At 41.9% G+C, this 20,211-nt stretch overlaps 1 protein-coding gene across 1 annotated transcript in view; it reads left to right on the top strand.

Annotated features, from left to right (window-relative positions):
• The first annotated feature begins 5,487 nt into the window (after positions 1-5,487).
• Positions 5,488-20,211, top strand: part of FMN1 (formin 1) — a 581,640-nt gene continuing 566,916 nt past the window's right edge. The window contains exon 1 of the mRNA XM_006831807.1: positions 5,488-7,339. Coding sequence (XP_006831870.1) covers positions 5,488-7,339 — 1,852 coding nt within the window. The remainder of the gene's footprint in view (positions 7,340-20,211) is intronic.

Below are 20,211 nucleotides of genomic sequence, written 5' to 3'. Positions count from 1 at the left end.
AAAAAAAAGAGCTAAAATAAATAAAGAGAAATACTGTTAACTGATGATACATGGAGGGGATTATAACCCTTGTAATGAAACAAAGTGTATAATTTGTTGAATGTAGAACTGATGATCTGCCCTGTAAACTTTCTATCAATTCACAATAAAAACTTAGAAAGAAAATTAGAAAAAAGAAAAAGAAAGAAAGTGAGGTAGCACAGGAGGCACTCACTCATCTCTGCCAAGAAATTTGGAAGACAAATATCTGGCCGATTGATTGGTAGAGATCCGTATTTGTGCCCATTCCAAAGAGAGGTGACCCAACAGAATGCGGACATCTCGGACTATATCTTTGATATCCCGTAAGAGTAAAGTTTTGCTAAAGGTAATACAGAAATGTCTACAAGCATACATTGACAGAGAACTTCCAGAGGTTCCAGCCGGATTCAGAAGAGGCTGTGGAATGAGGGATATCATTGCTGATGTCTGATGGATCTTGGCTGAAAGCAAAGAATATCAGAAAGATGTTTACCTGTGTTTTATTGTTTTGTTTTGTTTACCTGTGTTTTATTTTGTTTACCTGTGTTTTATGTGTTTTATTTTGATTGTGTGGAACAGGACAACCTATGGACAACATTGTGAAGTATGAGCATTCGGAACACTTAATTGTGCTCATGAGGAATCTGTACATGGACCAAGAGACAGTTGTTCAAACAGAACATGGGAACACTGAATGGTTTCAAATTAAGAAAGCTGTGTGACAGGGTTGTATTCTTTCACCATACTTATTCAACCTGTATGCTGAGCAAATCATCTGAGAAGCTGGGTTCTATGAACAAAAATGTGGCATCAGGATTGGAGGAAGACTCATTAACAAACTGCAATATGCAGATGATACAACCTTGCTTGCTGAAAGTGAAGAGGACTTAAAACATTTACTGATGAAGATCAAGGAGCACAGCCTTTGGTGTGGATTGCATCTCAATATATGGACCCATAAACAACATTCTTATCAACGGAGAAAACACTGAAGTTGTCAAGGACTTCATTCTTCTTGGATCAACTATCAACACTCATGGAAACAGCAGTCAAGAAATCAGACAACATATTGCATTGGGCAAATCTGCTGCACAAGACCTTTTTAAAGTGTTGAAGAGCAAAGATGTCAGCTTGAAGTCTAAGGTACACCTGACCCAAGCCATGGTATTTTCAATAATCTCATATGCATGCGAAAGCTGGACAGTGAATAAGGAAGACCATAGAATAATTGATGCTTTTTGAGGATCATTCCCACCCCTCCATATACAGAGTAGACAGGAATGGGCAACTTGGACATTGGCTACCCAAAATGGCAGGATGCTACAAAGGCAAGAAGTGATTGGCTTACATGCTTTCAAGAGGGAGCCTAGATTCAAAGGCATGGAGGAAGGTAGAATCTCCACTGAGTAGTGTCCAATCTGTCTGGGCGTAGCTGATGAAAGGTCTCTTGGGGTACAATAGTGAATAATTACTATCAGGACTGATTGTGAGGGTTGGAAATATAAAGGTAGAAGTTTTGTAGCAAAAGGAGGGGAGTGGTTGACTTTGCAGTCCAGGAGCGAAGATCCCTGGGACCATCAAGGGAGAAGAGCGGAGTGCGGGACCCTACCCAGAGAAACAGTGACATCAGAGATGGAGGCAGAGATGATGACATGGAGAGATGGAGTGGCTGGGAACTCTAGACCCACAGAGGGAAAGTGGCTGTGTGCTGACAACCAGAGGGCAGGCTTGCAGGGGATACACTTTGGTCAGTTGATGATGCATGGAGAGGATGGTAACCATGGCATTGAAACGATATACTATAGGATGAATGTAAAACTAATGTTCTCCCAGGTAAACTATCACATAATTCACAATAAAACATTAAAAACAAATAAACCTGAAGAATTGATGGTTTTGAGTTATGGTGTTGGAGGAGAATATTGAAAGTGCCATGGGCTGCCAAAAGAACCAACGGATCTGTGTTGGAAGAATTGCAGCCAGAGTGCTCCTTGGAGGCCAGGATGGCCAAACTTCGTCTCTCATACTTCAGACATATTGTCAGGAGGGATCAGTCACTAGAGAAGGATATCACATTTGGTAGGATAGAGGATCAGAGGTAAAGAAGAAGACCCCCCGCAAAATGGATTGGCAAAGTGGCAGCATCAATGGGTTTAAGCATGGCAACGATAGTGAGGTTGGCCCAGGATCGGGCAGTGTTTCGTTCTGCTGTGCATAAGGTCGCTATAAGTTGGTACTGACTCAATGGTACCTAACAACAACAACAGGGAGCAGCACTTATCTGATCAAAGAAGCTGAAACTATCCGATGACTGGTGAAATTAGCACAATTAGAGATAACGTACAGATTCCTCATGAGCAGAATTTAGCGTTTAGGAATACTCATATTTTGCAATATTGTCCATAGCTTGTCCTGATCTACACAATCGAAAGCCTTTGCATAGTCAATAAAGCACAGGTAAACATCTTTCTGATACTCTCTGCTTTCAGCCTAGATCCATTGGATCTAGGATATCAGCAATGATATCCCCTAGTTCCACGGCCTCTTCTGAATCTGGATTGAACCTCTGGAAGTTTCTCTGTCAATGTATGATTGCAGCCGTTTCTGTATTATGTTTAGTAAAATTTTACTCACATGGAATATTAAGATATTAAGAAATTATATGAGTAAAAACAAGTAATCAAAATAAAGGAAACTCTTATATTCAAATTCCTTTGAAAACGTAGTAAAAAGGCAGTTTCATCAACAAAATGCAGTCGATAAAGAGTAATTCTTTGAAGTAACGGAGTGAGACAGAACTAAGTTTGAAACTTGTTTCTTCTAAGCCATATGATTTAAGTAAGTTTCTTGATCTCCCTGAATTTCAATGTCCTTATCTGTAAAAGAGCTATGTGCCGATTAAATGAGATAATGGAATTAATGTATACACACATATGTGCTGACTATATAAGAATTTCCTCTTTTAAGGAATTTGACATGCAGAATAGGCAATCCTATTCCTTTTGAAATCACAGTGTGAAGTTTGTGCTGAACCCAAAAACCATGAACAGAGATTATGGAAAATTTTAACTCTTCCCCCTTCCCACATCATACACTTCTAACCCAGAGTAACTGAGGATGCAAGAAGCGCTAGAGGAGAATGATGCTTGAAGACAGAGAAGGTAATTTTCTACCTGTACATATACCTCAGAATAGTACTTCTGTGGCTCTTCTTCAGCTTTCCCAAGCATTCACAGGTTCAATTCCTGATGTTTAGTGCTCAGGATTGTGGACAGTAGATGTTGACAATGCAGCAATTGCTTTTATAGTTGTTATAAAATATACAATTAAAATTTTTAAATAAAAATACTATACCAGGTGAGTTCTTAAATACATCCAAAGAGTTTGTACCAATTAACTACCAAGTGGCAACAATTGTGAGGTTGGTCCAGGACCGGGCAATGTTCCGTTCTGTTGTACATAGGGTCGCTGTGAGTCGATACCAACTGTATGGCACCTAACAACAACATCTATTTACATGTTCATCTTTTGGAAAGGCTACTAGTAGTAATGAACATTTCAAAAAGGTTTTAGAAATAGGACTAGGTAACTGAGAAGAACTATTTAGGAAACCGTGAGACAAGCCCTCTGCTGAAACCCCCCCCCCCCCCCATCTTGTGTATTTGTAAGTCTTTCTGTGATACCCTGATCCCTCTAGGCACTTCTGGGTTGAGGTGATGTCTGCATGTTATACCTTCGTCTGATCACTCTTAGTTCCATTTGATTTTTTTCAAAGAGAGTATCTACTTTAAAACTCTCCCTTCATTTTCTAGTCCTCAACTCAAAGTATACTTTTATGTACAGTTTTCCTGTTTAGAATTAGGAAAGTCCTGAGGAAAACAATTAATGAAAGATATCAATAATTAAATAAATGTCTATTATGTTGTTGTTATTATGTGCCATGGAGTCGGTTCCGACTCATAGTGACCCTGCACAGGGTTTCCGAGGCTGTAAACCTTTACGGGAGCAGAAAGCCTCATCTTTCTCCCGCGGAACAGCTGGTAGTTTTGAACTGTTGACCTTGCGGTTCGCAGCCCGATTCGTAACCACTACGCTACCACCCTTCCTAAAAAGATTTCTTTAAAGTAAGCTAGTCTTAAAGATTGCACAATACCTTAATTTAAAAAAGTAAATATTTTAAAATAGCCTTAAAATCTCACGAGAGAGCAGCCACCTTCACTGTTTCCGTGTCATTTTAGCCACTTCCATAGTAAAGTCATTGCAAATCCACATGAGGCCAGATTCTTGCTTTTCCTTTGCCATTCCATTTACCCTCACAGACAAGATGTAAAAACAAACAAATAAAAACCTTGATTAAGGCTCCTAATGAGATAGTTATTTAGGGCCCTTTTCAGTCTTCACTTTTATAGCTCTTTTATAAAAATATATGAGTCATGTTCAAAAGAGATTCCAAAATTTTAGGCCAAGACATTTCCTTTATATTGTCCTTTAAGTTAAATAGTGGTGGTGGTAGTTATGTGCCGTGGAGTCGGTTCCGACTCATAGCAACCCTGTACAGGGTTTCCAAGATTGTAAATCTTTATGGGAGCAGAAAGCCTCATCTTTCTCCCTTGGAACTGCTGGTGGTTTCAAATTGCTGACTATGAAGTTAGCAACCCAACTTGTAACCACTATGCTACTTAATGTCAAATATCAAACTAATGGCCATCAAGTTAGTTGAAGTTTATGGCCATCTCAGGGTCCCATAGAGGAGTCATGCTCCATATGTGCTTCAGTAGCTGTTTTCAGAAGCATATTGCCAGGCTTTTCTTCTGAGGCACCTCTGGGTGGACCCAAACCACTAAATATTTGCACCACCTAGGGAATACTAACGGGAGGTACCTTTTGGAGAGAAAAAGGCTTGACTCATCTTTGTAAAATAATGTTCTCAACATGAGTTATTCAAAGGGCTATATTGTTCTAAGGATCTCCAAAGTTCCTTTTCCTTGGGAGTTATGGGACATATGACTCTATTGCATAGAACAATGTGAACAGAGACCTGAGGAGTTAGATCTGAATTAGACTATACAGCAAGTCCCATGTGAGCAGAGAGGACTTTTGAACTGGGGATAACATTAGAGCACTCTCCCATATCTCAGCTGTAGAAAAGCTCTCCTGGTCCAGGGTGAGGTGGGAGTGGGGAAGAGGTTGAAATCAACCTTTTGGCAGATGCCATGAGTTGGTTGAAGTCAGCTAGAAAGGCAGGATAAGTCATGGATTTGGTTTGATTTATTCTGCTGTGTGATGTGTGCACACTCTGTTAGACAAGCTGCTTTCTTCCCCTGTCCCTCTCACAGGCAGTCGCATTGCTGGAAATGACTGTCAGCTGTTTTCCTTGTGTACCCACCATCACATGTCCCACACCGGAGCCTGGGAAGCCTGACCACAGACCGACATCTCCGAGGCATGAATAATTAGGTAGGCATAATGGAAGGCACTCACTGCACCCTCCAATTGCGTAAGCCCATCACTGAACTCTGCTACATCAGCTTCTATCTTCCAAGAGGGGAAGTCAGAGGATTTTCATACAAGGGCACTGTAACTCTAGACAAATCCAATAAAGCCTTTCATAACTGCTACCAAGTCAGGGAGGGGTCAGACATCATCAGCCTCAATCAGCAGCCGAACCAACATCCAGGCGACATATTTTTCAAGCAAACGCCCACGAAAGACCTTCTAACTGAGCTGTACAAACTCACAACAGAGAGGCAGAGACTGCTGGCCAACCTGCTGAACTCAGACCACATCCTGGGGATTACGATGGGCAACCAGGAGGGGAAGCTGCCCGAGCTGTCTGTGAGTCTGGCACCCGATGATGACTGTTTCCAGAGTGCTGGCAACTGGCGAGGAGAGCCCCCGTTGGGCTCTCTCAACAAGAGGAGCACCCATGGGAACAAAAAGCCCCGGAGGTTCGGTGGGAGGAGAGAAGGCTTTCAGACAGTCCCTCAGAAAAGGATAAGAAGAAAAGGGCATGGGGGCCAGGAATCAGCTCCTCACATAGAGAAGGATCAGAGCTATTCCAGCATTCCCTTCCCTCCTTCTCAAGCAAGGCCTAATCTCCTAGAGGAAAGGGGAAACTTGATCCTAAATGGAGCACTCACCACATCCCTGCGGAGGAGAGAGAGCTGCCCCCCGGTGATTTCCAGGACACTGGATGCAGACCCTGGTGTGAGAAGCTTTGGAGTGGCTTCTGAGAACACTGGCCTTGGGAGTGGAGTGCTGCCGTCCAACCACCGCCTCTCTGCGTCAGGAAACGATGGTGCTCAGGGGCTACCGAAGAGGCCACACAGGCTGGGGCGTCAGCAAACAGGTTTGTCAGAAAGACACAAGGACCCTGAGAAGCACCCAGAGCCAGAGAGGGGCCAGAGGGAGAAACCGACCAAGCAGACTTGCAGGAAGAAATCTGTTTCCAAGGTGGTGGCCAAAGTCCAGGATCTGTCTGCTCAGGTGCAAAGAGTAGTTCAAACTCATCCTGAGGGTGAGGATAGGATTGCTATCCATCCAGAAGTCCACACCGAGTTGACATCCAGAGTCAGCCTGCTCACCCTCCCCGGAGCGGAGGCTGGAGCTCAGTGTTCCAGGTTGTGGGTCAAAGAGCAGCAAGGGGACCAGTCATCAGCCAGATTAAGAGCCTGTGCTCCCAGTGCTGAGGGGGCTGTAAACAAAGCCCTCCTGAAGGTGATAGAGAGCGAGAAGTTAGATGAGGCCACTGAAGGCAAAAGACTGGGCTTCCCTCTTGGTACAAAAGCCACCCACACCCTCCCAGAAACCAGAAGCAAGAGGAAAACTGAGGTACCTCTGAGTGGACACAAAACCTTGATTCTGGATCTGCCCCACAGTCTAGGCCCAGACTCCTCAAAGCCCAGAAGGGATAAGAGACCGCCCCAACCAGCACTGGAAGAGCTCAGCATGGTGTTTAATAATTCATCTCCTCAGTCCCAGACCGGCACACACAAACGGATGCCACCTGTTTCCTCTTCTCTGTCTCCAAAGCTGCCCAGCCCTGAACAGCATCACAGGGTCCTCTGGCCCCTGTCATTGCCTGGTGAGGGGGTAGCTGCTCTTAATGACTCACCTGCTAGAAAGAGTGGTGCTGTTTTGGGGTTCCCCTCTGCTGACACCTTGGAGCTACCATTGTCTACAAAGGTCACGGAGACCAAAGGAGCCAACTCAGACTCCCTCAGAGCAGGCCAAGCCCGGTTGGTGCCTGAGGAACCTTTGGAAAAAAACTTGGGGCCAGGGAAGACCACAGTTCAGCTCCAGTGCCAGTTACCTCCAGGTTAGTTCCTGCCTAAAATATTTTATTTCTAATATTGTCAATCGGGGTAATTCTAATACTGTCAATTTGCTTATGTTGTTCAGAGACTGGCTAAGAAACCATGAGCCAAAAATCCCTAGGCCTGTAGCCAGAAAGCTGTGAATGGTACAGTGGAGTGTGGAGATGGTGAAATGGTAGTTGCTTCTAGAGATGAATACTTTTTAAATGTTTTTGTTTTTTGTTTTTTGCACACTCTGAAACTGCCTCCTCAATTGCCTAACAAAGGTGTCTCAAAGAAAGCAGGAACAGGCAGAGAGAAGTAGCAACTTTTCACTGCCTTTGATGCTAACACTGGGTAACTGGTGCCTTGGCCTAAATTATTCTACTGTTCATGTTGTTAGAGCAATTCTTGGTTTTTCTGGGATACTCTAAAAGAGCAAAAGCACAATACATCGTAGCTGTCATCTGGCTGTGGTCAGAGGGTTTTTTGTTTCATTTTTGTTTTTGATAATTACCTTTCTCTATCCTGGCGTGGCCCTGTGGGTTAATGCACCAGACTATAAAGCCGTTTGTATTGCAAGGTCGGCAGTTCAAGCTCACCAGCTGCTCCTCGGAAACCCTATGCAGGGTCGCTATGGGTCGGCACCGACTCGACAGCACTTCACAACAACAACAATAAAAAAAACCTTAACTGCCATCACGTAAATTCCCGCTCATAAGGGCCCTGTATAGGTTTTCCGAGGCTGTAAATCTTTTGGGATCAGACAGTCTCATCTTTCTCCTGCAGAGCAGCTGGCGAGTTTGAGCTGCCAACCTTGTGGTCAGTAGTCCTTTGCTTATCCCATAGCGCCACTAGGGTTCCTTACACATACCGTTGTTTTGTGCCAAAAACTTTTTTTTTTTTTTAAACCAGAACAGAGATGAACTCAATCTACTTTGAAGAAGCATGGTTTACAGTTTTGTTTTGTTTTTTACTCTGATTTATTTTAATTCCTAAAAGAAGCATGATATAACCATTGATTTGAAAATTACATTTTATTTATGGGTTACATACAACTGTAATTGGTATAATAGAGTTACTTCCTCAGAAGATTCTGCAGAACTAATCTGGATTGTTCTCTTAATGTGAAAATTTTACATGAAGATATTTTTGTGGATTAATAAGTGGTTTCCAGACCAAAAAAGACAGTATTTAAGAAGTACCACTCCTGTGTTCCTTACCTATTCCAGGTCAGTGTGGCTGAATGCTCAGGGTTTTGTATGCTGTTATATGGTAATATGTTCTTTTCCTGCGATCCTGTAACAGAATATGGCTATTTATCTATGAAATAGTTTATAATATAACATTTGTTATTGTTGTTAAGTGTTGTCGAGTTGGCTCCTACTCATTGCAACTCTGTATAGTGTTTCCAAGGAACAGTTGGTGGACTGAACCGCCAAACTTGTAGTTAGCAGTACATATCCAAGAGTGCCAAGCCAGGATTCCATAACATGACATATGGTTTCTAAAGGCTAGAGAACCTTCATCTCCTGTAATTTGGACATGTTATCATGAGGGACCAGTCCCTGGAGAAGGACATCATGCTTGGAAAAGGGTCAACGAAAGAGGACGAGCGTCCACAAGATGGACTGACACAGTGGCTGCACCAATGGGCTTAGGCCTAGCAATGATTGTGAGGAGGGCGCAAACCTACCCTCTTGACATTTTAGGAGCTTCTATAAATCATTGCTCCAAGGTGTGGTTCTTTAAAAATGTCATAAATACTTTTCAATTTTTTGCAACAGGCCTATCTTGCTTTGGGAAGACTTGCTATTTTCAGTAGTCAATTTGCTCCACTAGTAAAGTCAGAGAGACCAGCTAAGTCACAGAATTGTGGGTATCATATAATGTATCGTAAAATAACATCTCTTTTTCTCTATGGGTGTGTCAGTCCTGGAAATACCTGGAAAGGAATGTCTCCAGAATCATTAGGTAGGTGAGAGGCTTCTGAAAGCATGTGCATGGAACAGCCTTAACTCCAGTGGGCTCCTTTTAGAAACCCCACGAAATCTAGGATTATGTGAGCCCCTCCTCCGGAAACTGTGCCTTTAATGATCTTTAATAAATCATTTATTCTGATTTAGGGTTATCTTATTATTTTGTTCTCCTTTTTCTATATAAAAATTTTAAAAAAGGCAGGCACTCAGCAAGCATTCATTTTCTCTTGGTGGCTGATTTGAAGGATGAATTCAAGGAATGATTTCACTTTTCCTTGGCTTCTCCAAACAATTACCTATAAATACTGCCTTTAGTTTGGCCCCAACTTTCATGGGAAACTTTGGTAGTATTTTCAAGAGCCAGTCACAAGCATCATAGGGATATACTACTTAAAATGAGGGGGAGATAAAGGCATGAAGTGACTGTCTTACAAGGTTTCAAGAGGGAGTTTAGTGTAAGAGTGTGGGGGGGAAGGTAGAGTCCCCACTGAATAGTTTTCATCTTGTCTAGATGAGTCTGGTAAAAAGAGATGGGGCTAAGATTCATATATTCAATAATGAGTAATTGTTATAAGGAATAATTGCAGCTGTCACAACTGTAAAGGTAGAAGTTTTGTAATAAAAATGGAGGAGTAGTTTAATCTTACACTACAGAAACAGAGGACCCTAGGACCATCAAGGGAGAAGAGCACAAGTAGAGTGTGGGACCCTATCCAGAGAAGCAGTGACACCAGAGATGGAGACAGAGATGAGCACATGGGGAGAGGGAGCAGCTGAGGATTCTCTAGATTCATGGAAAGACAGGGACTGATGTCAAGGTCCTATGTCGGGTTCCAACCTTGACAAGGAAGTGTGGGTGTCACGAAGAAGGGAGATCTGGTGGCGAAAGGGATAGAGAAAGAGAGAGACGAAGTATATACAAAAAAGACAGACACATAGATATGATGCAAGCTGGCAGGTAGACAGATCTGCAAACATATTGCCTAGCATTGCACGCAGAACTCACTCTACCTCAGTCTTTTATTCTATTTTTTAGGGAGGGATTTGTTACAAAGGAAGGATGTAATTCACAAAAGGAGGATGTGATTCTTTAGATAAAACAGGATACAGAACTGAAATGTGATTACTCATTCAAAACCGGACATAATGATTCACAGGAACAACTTTCAAGATATTCTCATGGTTTTCTTAACAATCTAACATTTTAATTTTTACAGAAAAAAGGTTCAATCAAGCTGTAATATATTAACTTGTAGGCTTAAATGATCTAGAGCAGCGTCGTGCGGTTTCTTAAGGATACTTAACATAAAGCAAGGTTCCTGAAAGGAGCCAAGCTGTCTCTGTACACTTTGCAAACTTTTGTTTGTGAGCAACATCTCAGGCACTGGGCTTCATTTATCTATATCTAAAATGCTACATTGTTCTCAATTATCACATTTCTATATACTTTCAGGAGGAAGGAGAGCATCTGGGTTAAACTGATTATATTCAGAGGCAGTTTAATGGGGCCACCACTATTATCCTCTAATCCAACATTCGCAGAATTTACCATTCTACTTTATTTACAAACCTTGGGTAGTTTTTCTCTAAAAACCTTTTATCATATTCCCAATATACCTGTTCCTGGCCTTTCTAAGTTATCTAAGGAAACTTTTGCTGCCTCAGCTCTAAAAAGGGGTTTCAAACCCATTATTGTTCATGGATATCAAACATAACTGAATAATCAAATAAGGAGCAGTTCTGACTTCCATCCCAGGTGGCTGTCACTTGTTCCTCAGAAAGATTTGTTCCCAGGACTCCACACACTGCCAACACAGTGGAGGCATTAAGAGAGGCATTGTAAAAGATACCATTTTCTCAGAAGCTACAATTACTGGAGTTAGAAGCATAGAATGAACAATATTAGGACCAAAGAAAATTATACAGAGGTAGCCAACTAGTGAGTTCGCAAAAACCAATGAACCCGGGACACCAGGAGGTCACTTCCTTGGCCCTCAGGGTCCATGGCTCGCAGTCCTGAGGAGAGCCACGGGGTTGGATTTTTGTCCATGTCACAGGGCCACTGATCAACCCAGTCTCTACATATGCTGTGCCCAGCAGACTGAGAGCTGGAGGCCAGGAGGCAGGCTTACAGAATGTGACCTTTGGTGGTTTAAATTATTATATATAACTGAGTTTTTTTTTTTTTTTTTAAAGCTAAAATGAATAGAGAGAAGTACTGTTAACTGATGGAGGGGATTATAATCAGTGTAATAAAACAAAGTATATGATTTATTGGATGTAAAATTGATGATCTGCTCTGTAAACTCACTCAATTCACAATAACAACTTAAAAAAAGAATCATAGGGATTCATTGCCAGGGAGACCTGCCGTGCTTCTAATCTTGCAAAAGCAAAAATTGGAAGAGGATTGAGAGCAGGAGTTTGAGATGTACAAGATACCTACTTATCTGTGATGTAGTTGCTGATAAGTGCTGTCAAGTCAATTCTGACCCATAGTGACCCTGTCTAGGGTTTCCAAGGAGTGACTGGTGAGTTTGAGTCCTGACATTGTGGTTCAAACCAACCTTGCAGTCTAGTGCGTTATCCCATAGAGACTTTCTGTCAGGACACCAAGAATTCTCTTTCATTAACCCTTCTTCACAAGGCATAAGCAAAGGAGTTTCTAGATAGTACCTTTGGTTTGCCTATAGATATGGTGCAGTTTGAGGACTAAGGTGTGCCTGACCCAAGCCATGATATTTTCAGTAACCTCATATGCATGTGGAAATTGGACAGTGAATAAGGAAGACTGTAGAAGAATTGATGCATTTGAGTTATGGTGCTAGAGGAGAATATTAAAAGTACCATGGACTGCCAAAAGAACAAATGAATCTGTTTTCCAAGAAGTATAGCCAGAATGCTCCTTTGGAAACCAGCATGGCCAGACTTCATCTCTCATATTTCAGACATATTTTCAGGAAGGGCTAGTCCCTAGTGACAGATACCATGTTTGGCAAAATGAAGGGTCAGAGAGAAAAATAGGAAGACCCCCAACGAGGTGGATTGGCACAGTGGCAGCAGCGGTGGGCTCAAATGTAGTGATGATTGTGAGGTTGGCGTAGGCCCAGACGTTGTGCATATGGTTGCTATAAGTCAGTACTGACTCAATGTCACCTACAACAAAAACAACGATGGTACAGTAGGATAAGCACTAGACTGCAAGGCCTGTTTGTACCACAAGGTCGGCAGTTCAGACTCACTAATCATTTCTCAGAACCTTATACAGGGTTGCTATGAGTCAGAAACGACTTGATGACACTTAATAACAATAAGCTGTATCCTTGTCCCCTTTCCTCACTCTAATTCCCATTTTCTAGAGTCTTGGAAAACTAAGCCCCAAACAACCCAAACCCCATACTGTCAAGTCGAATTCTGACTCTTTGTGATCTTGTAGGACAGAGTAGAACTGCCCCATTGGTGTTTCCAAAGCTGTTAGTCTTTAACTGAAGCAATCTGCCACGTGTCTCTCTCCCACAGAACAACTAATGGTTTGACCTGTTGACCTTTCAATTAGCAGTCAAGCGCTTAACCATTGTGACACCAGGGCTCCTCTTATAACCTTGTTTATGGTAAGTACTGTTGAGTTGGCTCTTACTCAACTATATAGGGTTTCTGAGGAGTGACTGGTGGGTTTAACTGCTGACTTTGCAGTTAGCTGTCCAGTACTTATCCTACAGTGCCACACTCTTATATAACATTGAGCCCCTGTAGATTCTGGCTTCTTCAATGACTTCCTGAAGCTGGTGGGTCCATACAGGGAGAATTTTCCTGATTCTGCCTGTCTTTGTCTTTCACTGAGTTTCTCTTCCCACCAACCCCAAAAAAGAACTCAGACAGCCAGCTTCCAGAAGTCCAGATGGAATGATATAATTCACTTATCCATCACTATTCCATGGCCCTTTATTTGAATCCAACTCCCACCTTCTCCCATGTTAGCTATTAACCAGGTTGAGTTTATGGCCTGTGGGTATTTATTTCCTGTGGAAATAACATCTAGGTATTTTATTGAAGTGATGTGCTTAAGATTATCAAGAGGTCTCATTAACTGCCTAAGTAAGAGATTAACTCTGGTAAAAGTAATCAAATCCCTTTCCAGTTGGAAGACTCTTTAGTATTATAAGCAAGTAGTAATTCCCAAGAAGGAAATCTGCTTTTCCTCCTCACAGGACCATGCAGTTAAAGCCAACAGTCTCATCCACCCAAGAAACAAAGTGCATAGAGGCATCACAGGGGCCTTTGACCCACCTGCAATTGGCTTTGTAGTTTGCCCAACTCTTCATTTTAAGGTCTGTGCACAAGAATGCCTTGTCTCATGGTGATATGATCAAACAGATAAGACACTTGCAGTGAATGGTGATTGTTTTTTCCCCTAGCCTTAGAATTGGTTTTCTGGTATTTCATTGTGATGATGAGTCTGCTGTAGAAAGTTCCTGAGCCTTTGTGGAATGTGATATTTTTCTCAGACCTTTAAGAGACTCTAGGATTGTGACATTGCAGGATAGCCACTGGACTGCTTAGGACAAGGTCGGTGGTTCAAACCCACCAACTACTCCTTCTTGTTGTTATTGTTAAGTGCTGTCGAGTTGACTCCAACCCATAGGGACCCTGTATAGCATTTCCGAGGAGCAGCTGGTGAGCTTGAACCACCAACCTTGCAGTTTAAATGGCTCTGCAGTCTGGCACATTAGCCCACAGCGCCACACCACTCCTAGGAAACTAAATGAACCACTCCAAGTTGGAACTGACTCCTTAGCACTTAACAGCAACTTACGGAGCTTGGCTAGCCTGTGTAACAGCATTTGTTGGGCTTGGGGCTGGGATTGCTGTCCATTTTGCCAGCTTTCATTTACCTTTAATCTAAGTAAACCCTTCTAATGACAGAAGACTCACATGGAACTTGGATCAAGATACTCAGTGAAATGAATGCCCATTGCTCTTTAGAGTGCTCTGGAACAATATCATGATCATTTTCCTTTGCTTGAAGTCACTGAAGGGGAAATGGAAACATTTGCCCCAAATGTAGTTCTTGATATAGTGAATTGTCTGATCAATTCTTGTGCCCATCAAAAGATAAAGTTAATGTCACCTAATTATGAGTTGATAAAGCATACCTGTGTCTAATACTACTGTGAAAGCTTTGATTTCTCTTCGGACATGTATCATGAAGGGTAGATATAAATCCTTCCCATAGTAATGTAGAGGTTTCATATCATTCTAGTAGAATTTTAAAGAAGCTTTACAACACTAAGGAATACATGCAGCTATTTTAAGTTATTACAGAAAGTATTTAGCACATAGAAATGAATCCAATACTTAGAAAGTAGGATTGAAAATTGTGCACACTATATTATTACATGCATATTAATTGTCAAGAAATGCATTGCTTTGGACTCTTGATAAGGTAATGGGATCATAACTGAAAATATATGTACCTTTGACCTAGCAACCCAGTTTTTTTTTAAGCTTTTATTATGAGTTGAATGGTAGTCTACATGGCAGGACATCAGTTTTGTATTCAACCAATAATATCTTGTTTCATTCTAATGATTATAATCCCCTTTTTGGATATACACAAAAATATGCAGGAATATACAATCTTTAAACAACCAAAGGGCACATTCTGCAAACCAGCCCCCTGCCTGTTAGCACACAGCCTTTCCTCTTCTATGAGTCTTCTTGTTGTTGTTGTTAAGTGCCATCGAGTCCATGAGTCTGGAGTCCTCAAATGCTCTGTCTCTCCATGTCATTGTCTCTGCCTCTGACTCTGGTGTCGCTGCCTCTCTGGTTAGGATACCATTCTGCCCATGCTGTCCCCACTTGCTGGTCCCAGGATCCTCTGTTCCTGGAATGCAAGATCAACCACTCCCCACCTTCTTGTTACAAATCTTCTGCCTTTACAGTTGTGACAAATGTAATCAGTCAAGATAACAATTGTTGTCATTGTTATGTGCCATAGAGTCAGGGTGTCCGAGGCTGTAAATCTTTATGGGAGCAGAAAGCCTCATTTTTCTCCTGTGGAACAGCTGGTAGTTTCAAACTGTTGACTGTGAGATTAGCAGCCTGATTCATAACCACTCTGGTAGCGTAGTGGTTATGAATCGGGCTGCGAACCTTAAGGTCAGCGGTTCGAAACTACCAGTCGCTCTGTGGGAGAAAGATGAGACTTTCTACTCCCGTAAAGATTTACACCCTTGGAAACCCTGTACAGGGTCACTATGGGTCGGAACCGACTCGATGGCACTTAACAACAACAACACTACCAGAGCTCCTTAGGATAACAATTGTTGTTGTTGTTGTTGTTAAGTGCCGTCGAGTTGGTTCTGACCCATAGCGATCCTTTACATTGTTTCCGAGGGTGTAAATCTTTACGGGAGTAGAAAGCCTCATCTTTCTCCCGTGGAGCGGCTGGTAGTTTCGAACCGCTGACCTTAAGGTTCGCAGCCCGATTCGTAACCACTACGCTACCAGAGCTCATTACTCACTATTAAATCAATAGAATCCTATCCCCATCTCCTTTCACCTGGCCCATCTAGACAAGATGGAAATTGTTCAGTGGGTATTCTACCTTCCCCCATTCACTCTGGAACTAACCTCCCTCTTGAACAATTGTAAGCCAGTCACTTTGTGCCTTTCTATTCCCCCTTTACCCCGCCCCCGTTTTAGGTAGCCAACGTGAGTTGCCCATCTGTATCAACCCTGTGTACTAAAAGAATGTGCTTAATCCTTGATTTGAAGACTCCTTCCCTCTCGGTTGGTATTTTATGCTACTACTTCTATAAGAAAGGAGCTCTGGTAGCATAGTGTTTACAAATCAGGCTGCGAACTGCAAGGTCAACAGTTCGAAACTATCAGCTGTTCCGCGGGAGAAAGATGAGGTTTTCTGCTCCCGTAAAGATTTGCAGTCTCGGAAACCCTGTACAGGGTCGCTATGAGTCGGTACCGACTCCAAGGCACACAACAACAACAACAACTTCTATAAGATGGAGTCCTAGTGTGGTGCTGTGGGTTAATGTGCCAGACTACAAAGCTGTTTGAACTGCAAGGTCGGTGGTTCAAGCTCACCAGCTGCTCCTCAGAAACCCTATACAGGGTCACTATGGGTCAGAATTGATTCGACGGCACTTAACAACAACAACATCTATAAGATATGGTCAAGTTCTTCAAATTGTAGCAATTTACATTTGCTTCCTGTATCAAATTTCTTTATCTTCCTCTAGTTGAGTTCTGATCAGCAAGTCATCCAAGCTAGGTCAAGTAAGTACTATCTGTAAGCTTGGATGTTCCCCTAGTAAGTCAGTTTTAGGATTTTGCTTACATATAAATATATGCACCAGTAATATCAAGAGGTTTCCTTAGGATTATTTGTAGTGGTAAAACAGCTGGAAGCAATTTGAATGTCTACCAGGAGAGAAATGGTTAAGTAAATCATTGAACATCTACTTTGTAATATTAAAAGGTTAAGGAGCTCTGGTAGCATAATGGTTACAAGTCAGACTGCTAACCTCAAGGATAAGCAGTTCAAACTTACCAGCAGTTCCATGGGAGAAAGATGAGGCTTTCTACTCCAGTAAAAATGTACAGCCTCAGAAACCCTATGGAGGGTCATTATGAGTCGAAACTGACTCCATGCACGACACACCACCACCACCACTATTACAAGGTTATTTAAAGTATATCTAGCAAACAATAAAATAATAAATAGAATGTTCTTAATTTTTCTAAAAACAAGTATTCCCCTCCTCATATATGTATACCTGTATATACATGGTGCTTCAAAAAGCTCATAGAAAGTTTTCATTATCTTTTCATTCCATTTTTCTGTGAACATTCTGAAGCCCCCTTGTGTGTATACAATACATATATATATTTGGGATAGGGCTGAGTATCATGGAGATAGGTATAGAAAAAGACCAGTCCTTCTCCTGGCCAAGGAAGGGCAGGGGTGGGATGAGGTGAGTGAGGGGCAGGGAGGGGGTGGCGGGGATGAGGAGCAGTGAGAAAGAGAACCAGCTTTTTTTCTGTACATATTTTTGCCTTGTTTTCTGGTTTTGGTGACTGTCATTTTTCATAATTTTTGGAGAGTGAGTCAATTACTTACGTTTTTTAAGAAAGAAAAAAATCCCCTAGAGGTGTGTGGGAGCACTGGTGTTGCTGTAGGATAAGCACTGGATTGCTAACCACAAGGTTTGTAGATTTAGCCTACCACCCACTCCTCAGAAATCCAATACAAGGCTGTTATGAGTCGGAACCTAAAAGCAACTCTGAAAGGCCCCTAGGTTGGATGGGGTCTTGATAGCAGACAAACTCTTCCAAGCCTGAAAGAGCAATAGATGGCAGTGTACCCTGGAACCTGGAGGACCACTTGGTTGAAGTTGTGGCTGTCTTAGAGGCACCCTCAGGGAGGATGCTGCCTCAGTAAATATCCTGACTCCGCTCTCCTTTGATCTTCTGCGTACAAATCCTTGTTGAATACATTTACCAAAAGGCAGAGTGTAAGGGAATTTATGCAGGAATGCCATTTATACAGGGCAGTCTCTCAAGGTCCTGTAGTATGTAGAAGGGTGGAGAGTGGGCCTGCAGGGGCAAAAGGAAGATGAAATGATGAAGATGAAATTGAGGGCCATGAAGACTATTGTATTTAGTCCCCTTAAGCAAGCAAGTTAAAAGAGGCTGTGGTCAGTTTAAACCTCAAGATCAACTGTTCAAACTCACCAGACGCCCCTTGGACACTCTATACAGGGTCCCTCTAAGTCAAAATCAACTCTAGTGCACTTAACAATAACAAATATGAATAGGTGGTAAAGAATCAGACATGTAATGTGATTATATATATTTTCTAATTTATAATTAGTGAAGAGATATAGAAGAATACGAAGGTAAGTAAGAAAAGTTTATTATAAAATAATAGAAATCATTATTAAATGAAAATATCAAAATGTGAAGCTATTGTTTCTTGACATACCCTCCATCTAGGACCATGCAATTCTGACGGCAGTGTGTCCAGTTCTCTAATCCTTCCCCAAATAATTCTATGCTCTTCAATTTATATCACATCAAACAGCAGTTTTGACATCCTTAAGGGACTCAAATTGTGTTCCTTTGAAATGTTCTTTGAATTTGGAGAACTAAATGAAATCTGGAGTGGCAAGATTAAAGCTCTATGGTGGATAAGGGAAGGTTTTTCAAAGAAATTCTCATAGGATAATTTTTGCTGCCCTCAAAGAATGAGCAGGTGCATTATTATGACGGGGGAAATCCTCAGCACAACTTTCTTGGCCTTTTTCTCACCAATACAGGTACTTTTTAAAAATTGCTTCCTAATAAGCCGCATGATTTTTTGTTATATATTTCAGGAAAATCTATCAAGATTATCCCTTTGGAATCCCAAAAGACAGTCACCATAACCTTCTGAGCTGACCTTTTTGCCTTGAATTTCACTGGTCCAGCAGATCCCCTTGAAGCCACTGTTTTGATTGGCCCTTTTTTTTTTTTTTTTTTTTGAGAAGAACCGTTGTGAGACTTAAACAAGTGTTTTACTGAAAACACTTACCGTTATTATTCACTGATCACAGAGACATAGTTAAACACATTTTGTTTGGAATTTGTATGTATTTGTATGAACTGGAACTCTAGTAGCAGAAGCTCTGGTAGTGTAGTTATGGTTAGGTTGCGAACCTCGTGGTCAGCAGTTTGAAACTACCAGCCATTCCACAGGAGAAAGATGAGGGTTTCTGCTCCTGTAAAGGTTTACTGTCTGTAAACTCTATGCAGGGTCGCTATGAGTTGAAACTGAGTCCACGGTGCATCACCACCACAACCACCACAACCAGTATTGCTGTTGTTATTATTATGTGCCGTGGAGTCGGTTCCAACTCATAGCGACCCTGTGCAGGGTTTCCGAAGCTGTAAAGCTTTACGGGAGCAGAAAGCCTCATCTTTCTCATGCAGAACAGCTGGTAGTTTCGAACCGCTGACCTTGCTGTTCGCAGCCCTATTTGTAACCACTACGTAGTGGTTATGAATCGGGCTGCGAACCTTAAGGTCAGCGGTTCGAAACTACCAGCTGCTCCGCGGGAGAAAGATGAGGCTTTCTGCTCCCGTAAAGATTTACACCCTCGGAAACCCTGTACAGGGTCGCTATGGGTCGGAACCGACTCGACGGCACTTAACAACAACAACACAACAACACCAGAGCATCACCAGTATAGCCAAATCCTAATCTGATCTATTTTTAAGTTCTTTGCTATAAAGCTCTGAACCTCGTGAAAAGCAACTAGCCCAATGTACCAGAACAATCTATGACTATGGAAAAACTTCTAAAGTTTTCTATGAGTATGAAGGAACTTAACACATTTTGACAGGAAGCTGAGGTGCTAAGGTAAACAGAGGAACTCTAGAGAGATCACATGATCTAATACCACAACTCAAGAGCTGCACATGTGCAGTAAACATGGTTCTATTTCCATTTGGAGTCCTGATGTGGCAATGCAAGATAATGCACTGGGCCACAAGGTTGGCTTGAATTGCAAGGTTAGCAGTTCAAACTCATCAGCTGTTCATTGGAAACCCTGTACAGGGTCACTATGAGTCAGAACTGATTCTACAGCACTTGACAACTACTTGACAATTTCCATTTAGGAATAATGCAAAAATGACTACCTTTATTAGTGATCAGAAAGTGGGTGAAGTGAAATAGGCAAAAACTGATTCATTTACCTGAAAACAGCAATCGAAAAGAAGAGACTGAGGCCAGGGTAGTATCTGTTGTCACCAAAAAGTCTCTCCTCATAGAAGACTCTATGAGGAATAAAATGAAACACCCATTCAATATTCAGAACTTTCTCAGTGTGATAAAAATGCATGCAATCCAATTG

Source organism: Chrysochloris asiatica, unplaced genomic scaffold (assembly GCF_000296735.1).
Source record: "Chrysochloris asiatica unplaced genomic scaffold, ChrAsi1.0 scaffold00004, whole genome shotgun sequence".
NCBI classification, from domain to species: Eukaryota; Metazoa; Chordata; class Mammalia; order Afrosoricida; family Chrysochloridae; genus Chrysochloris; species Chrysochloris asiatica.
This window is presented reverse-complemented; position numbering and strand designations above follow the sequence as displayed.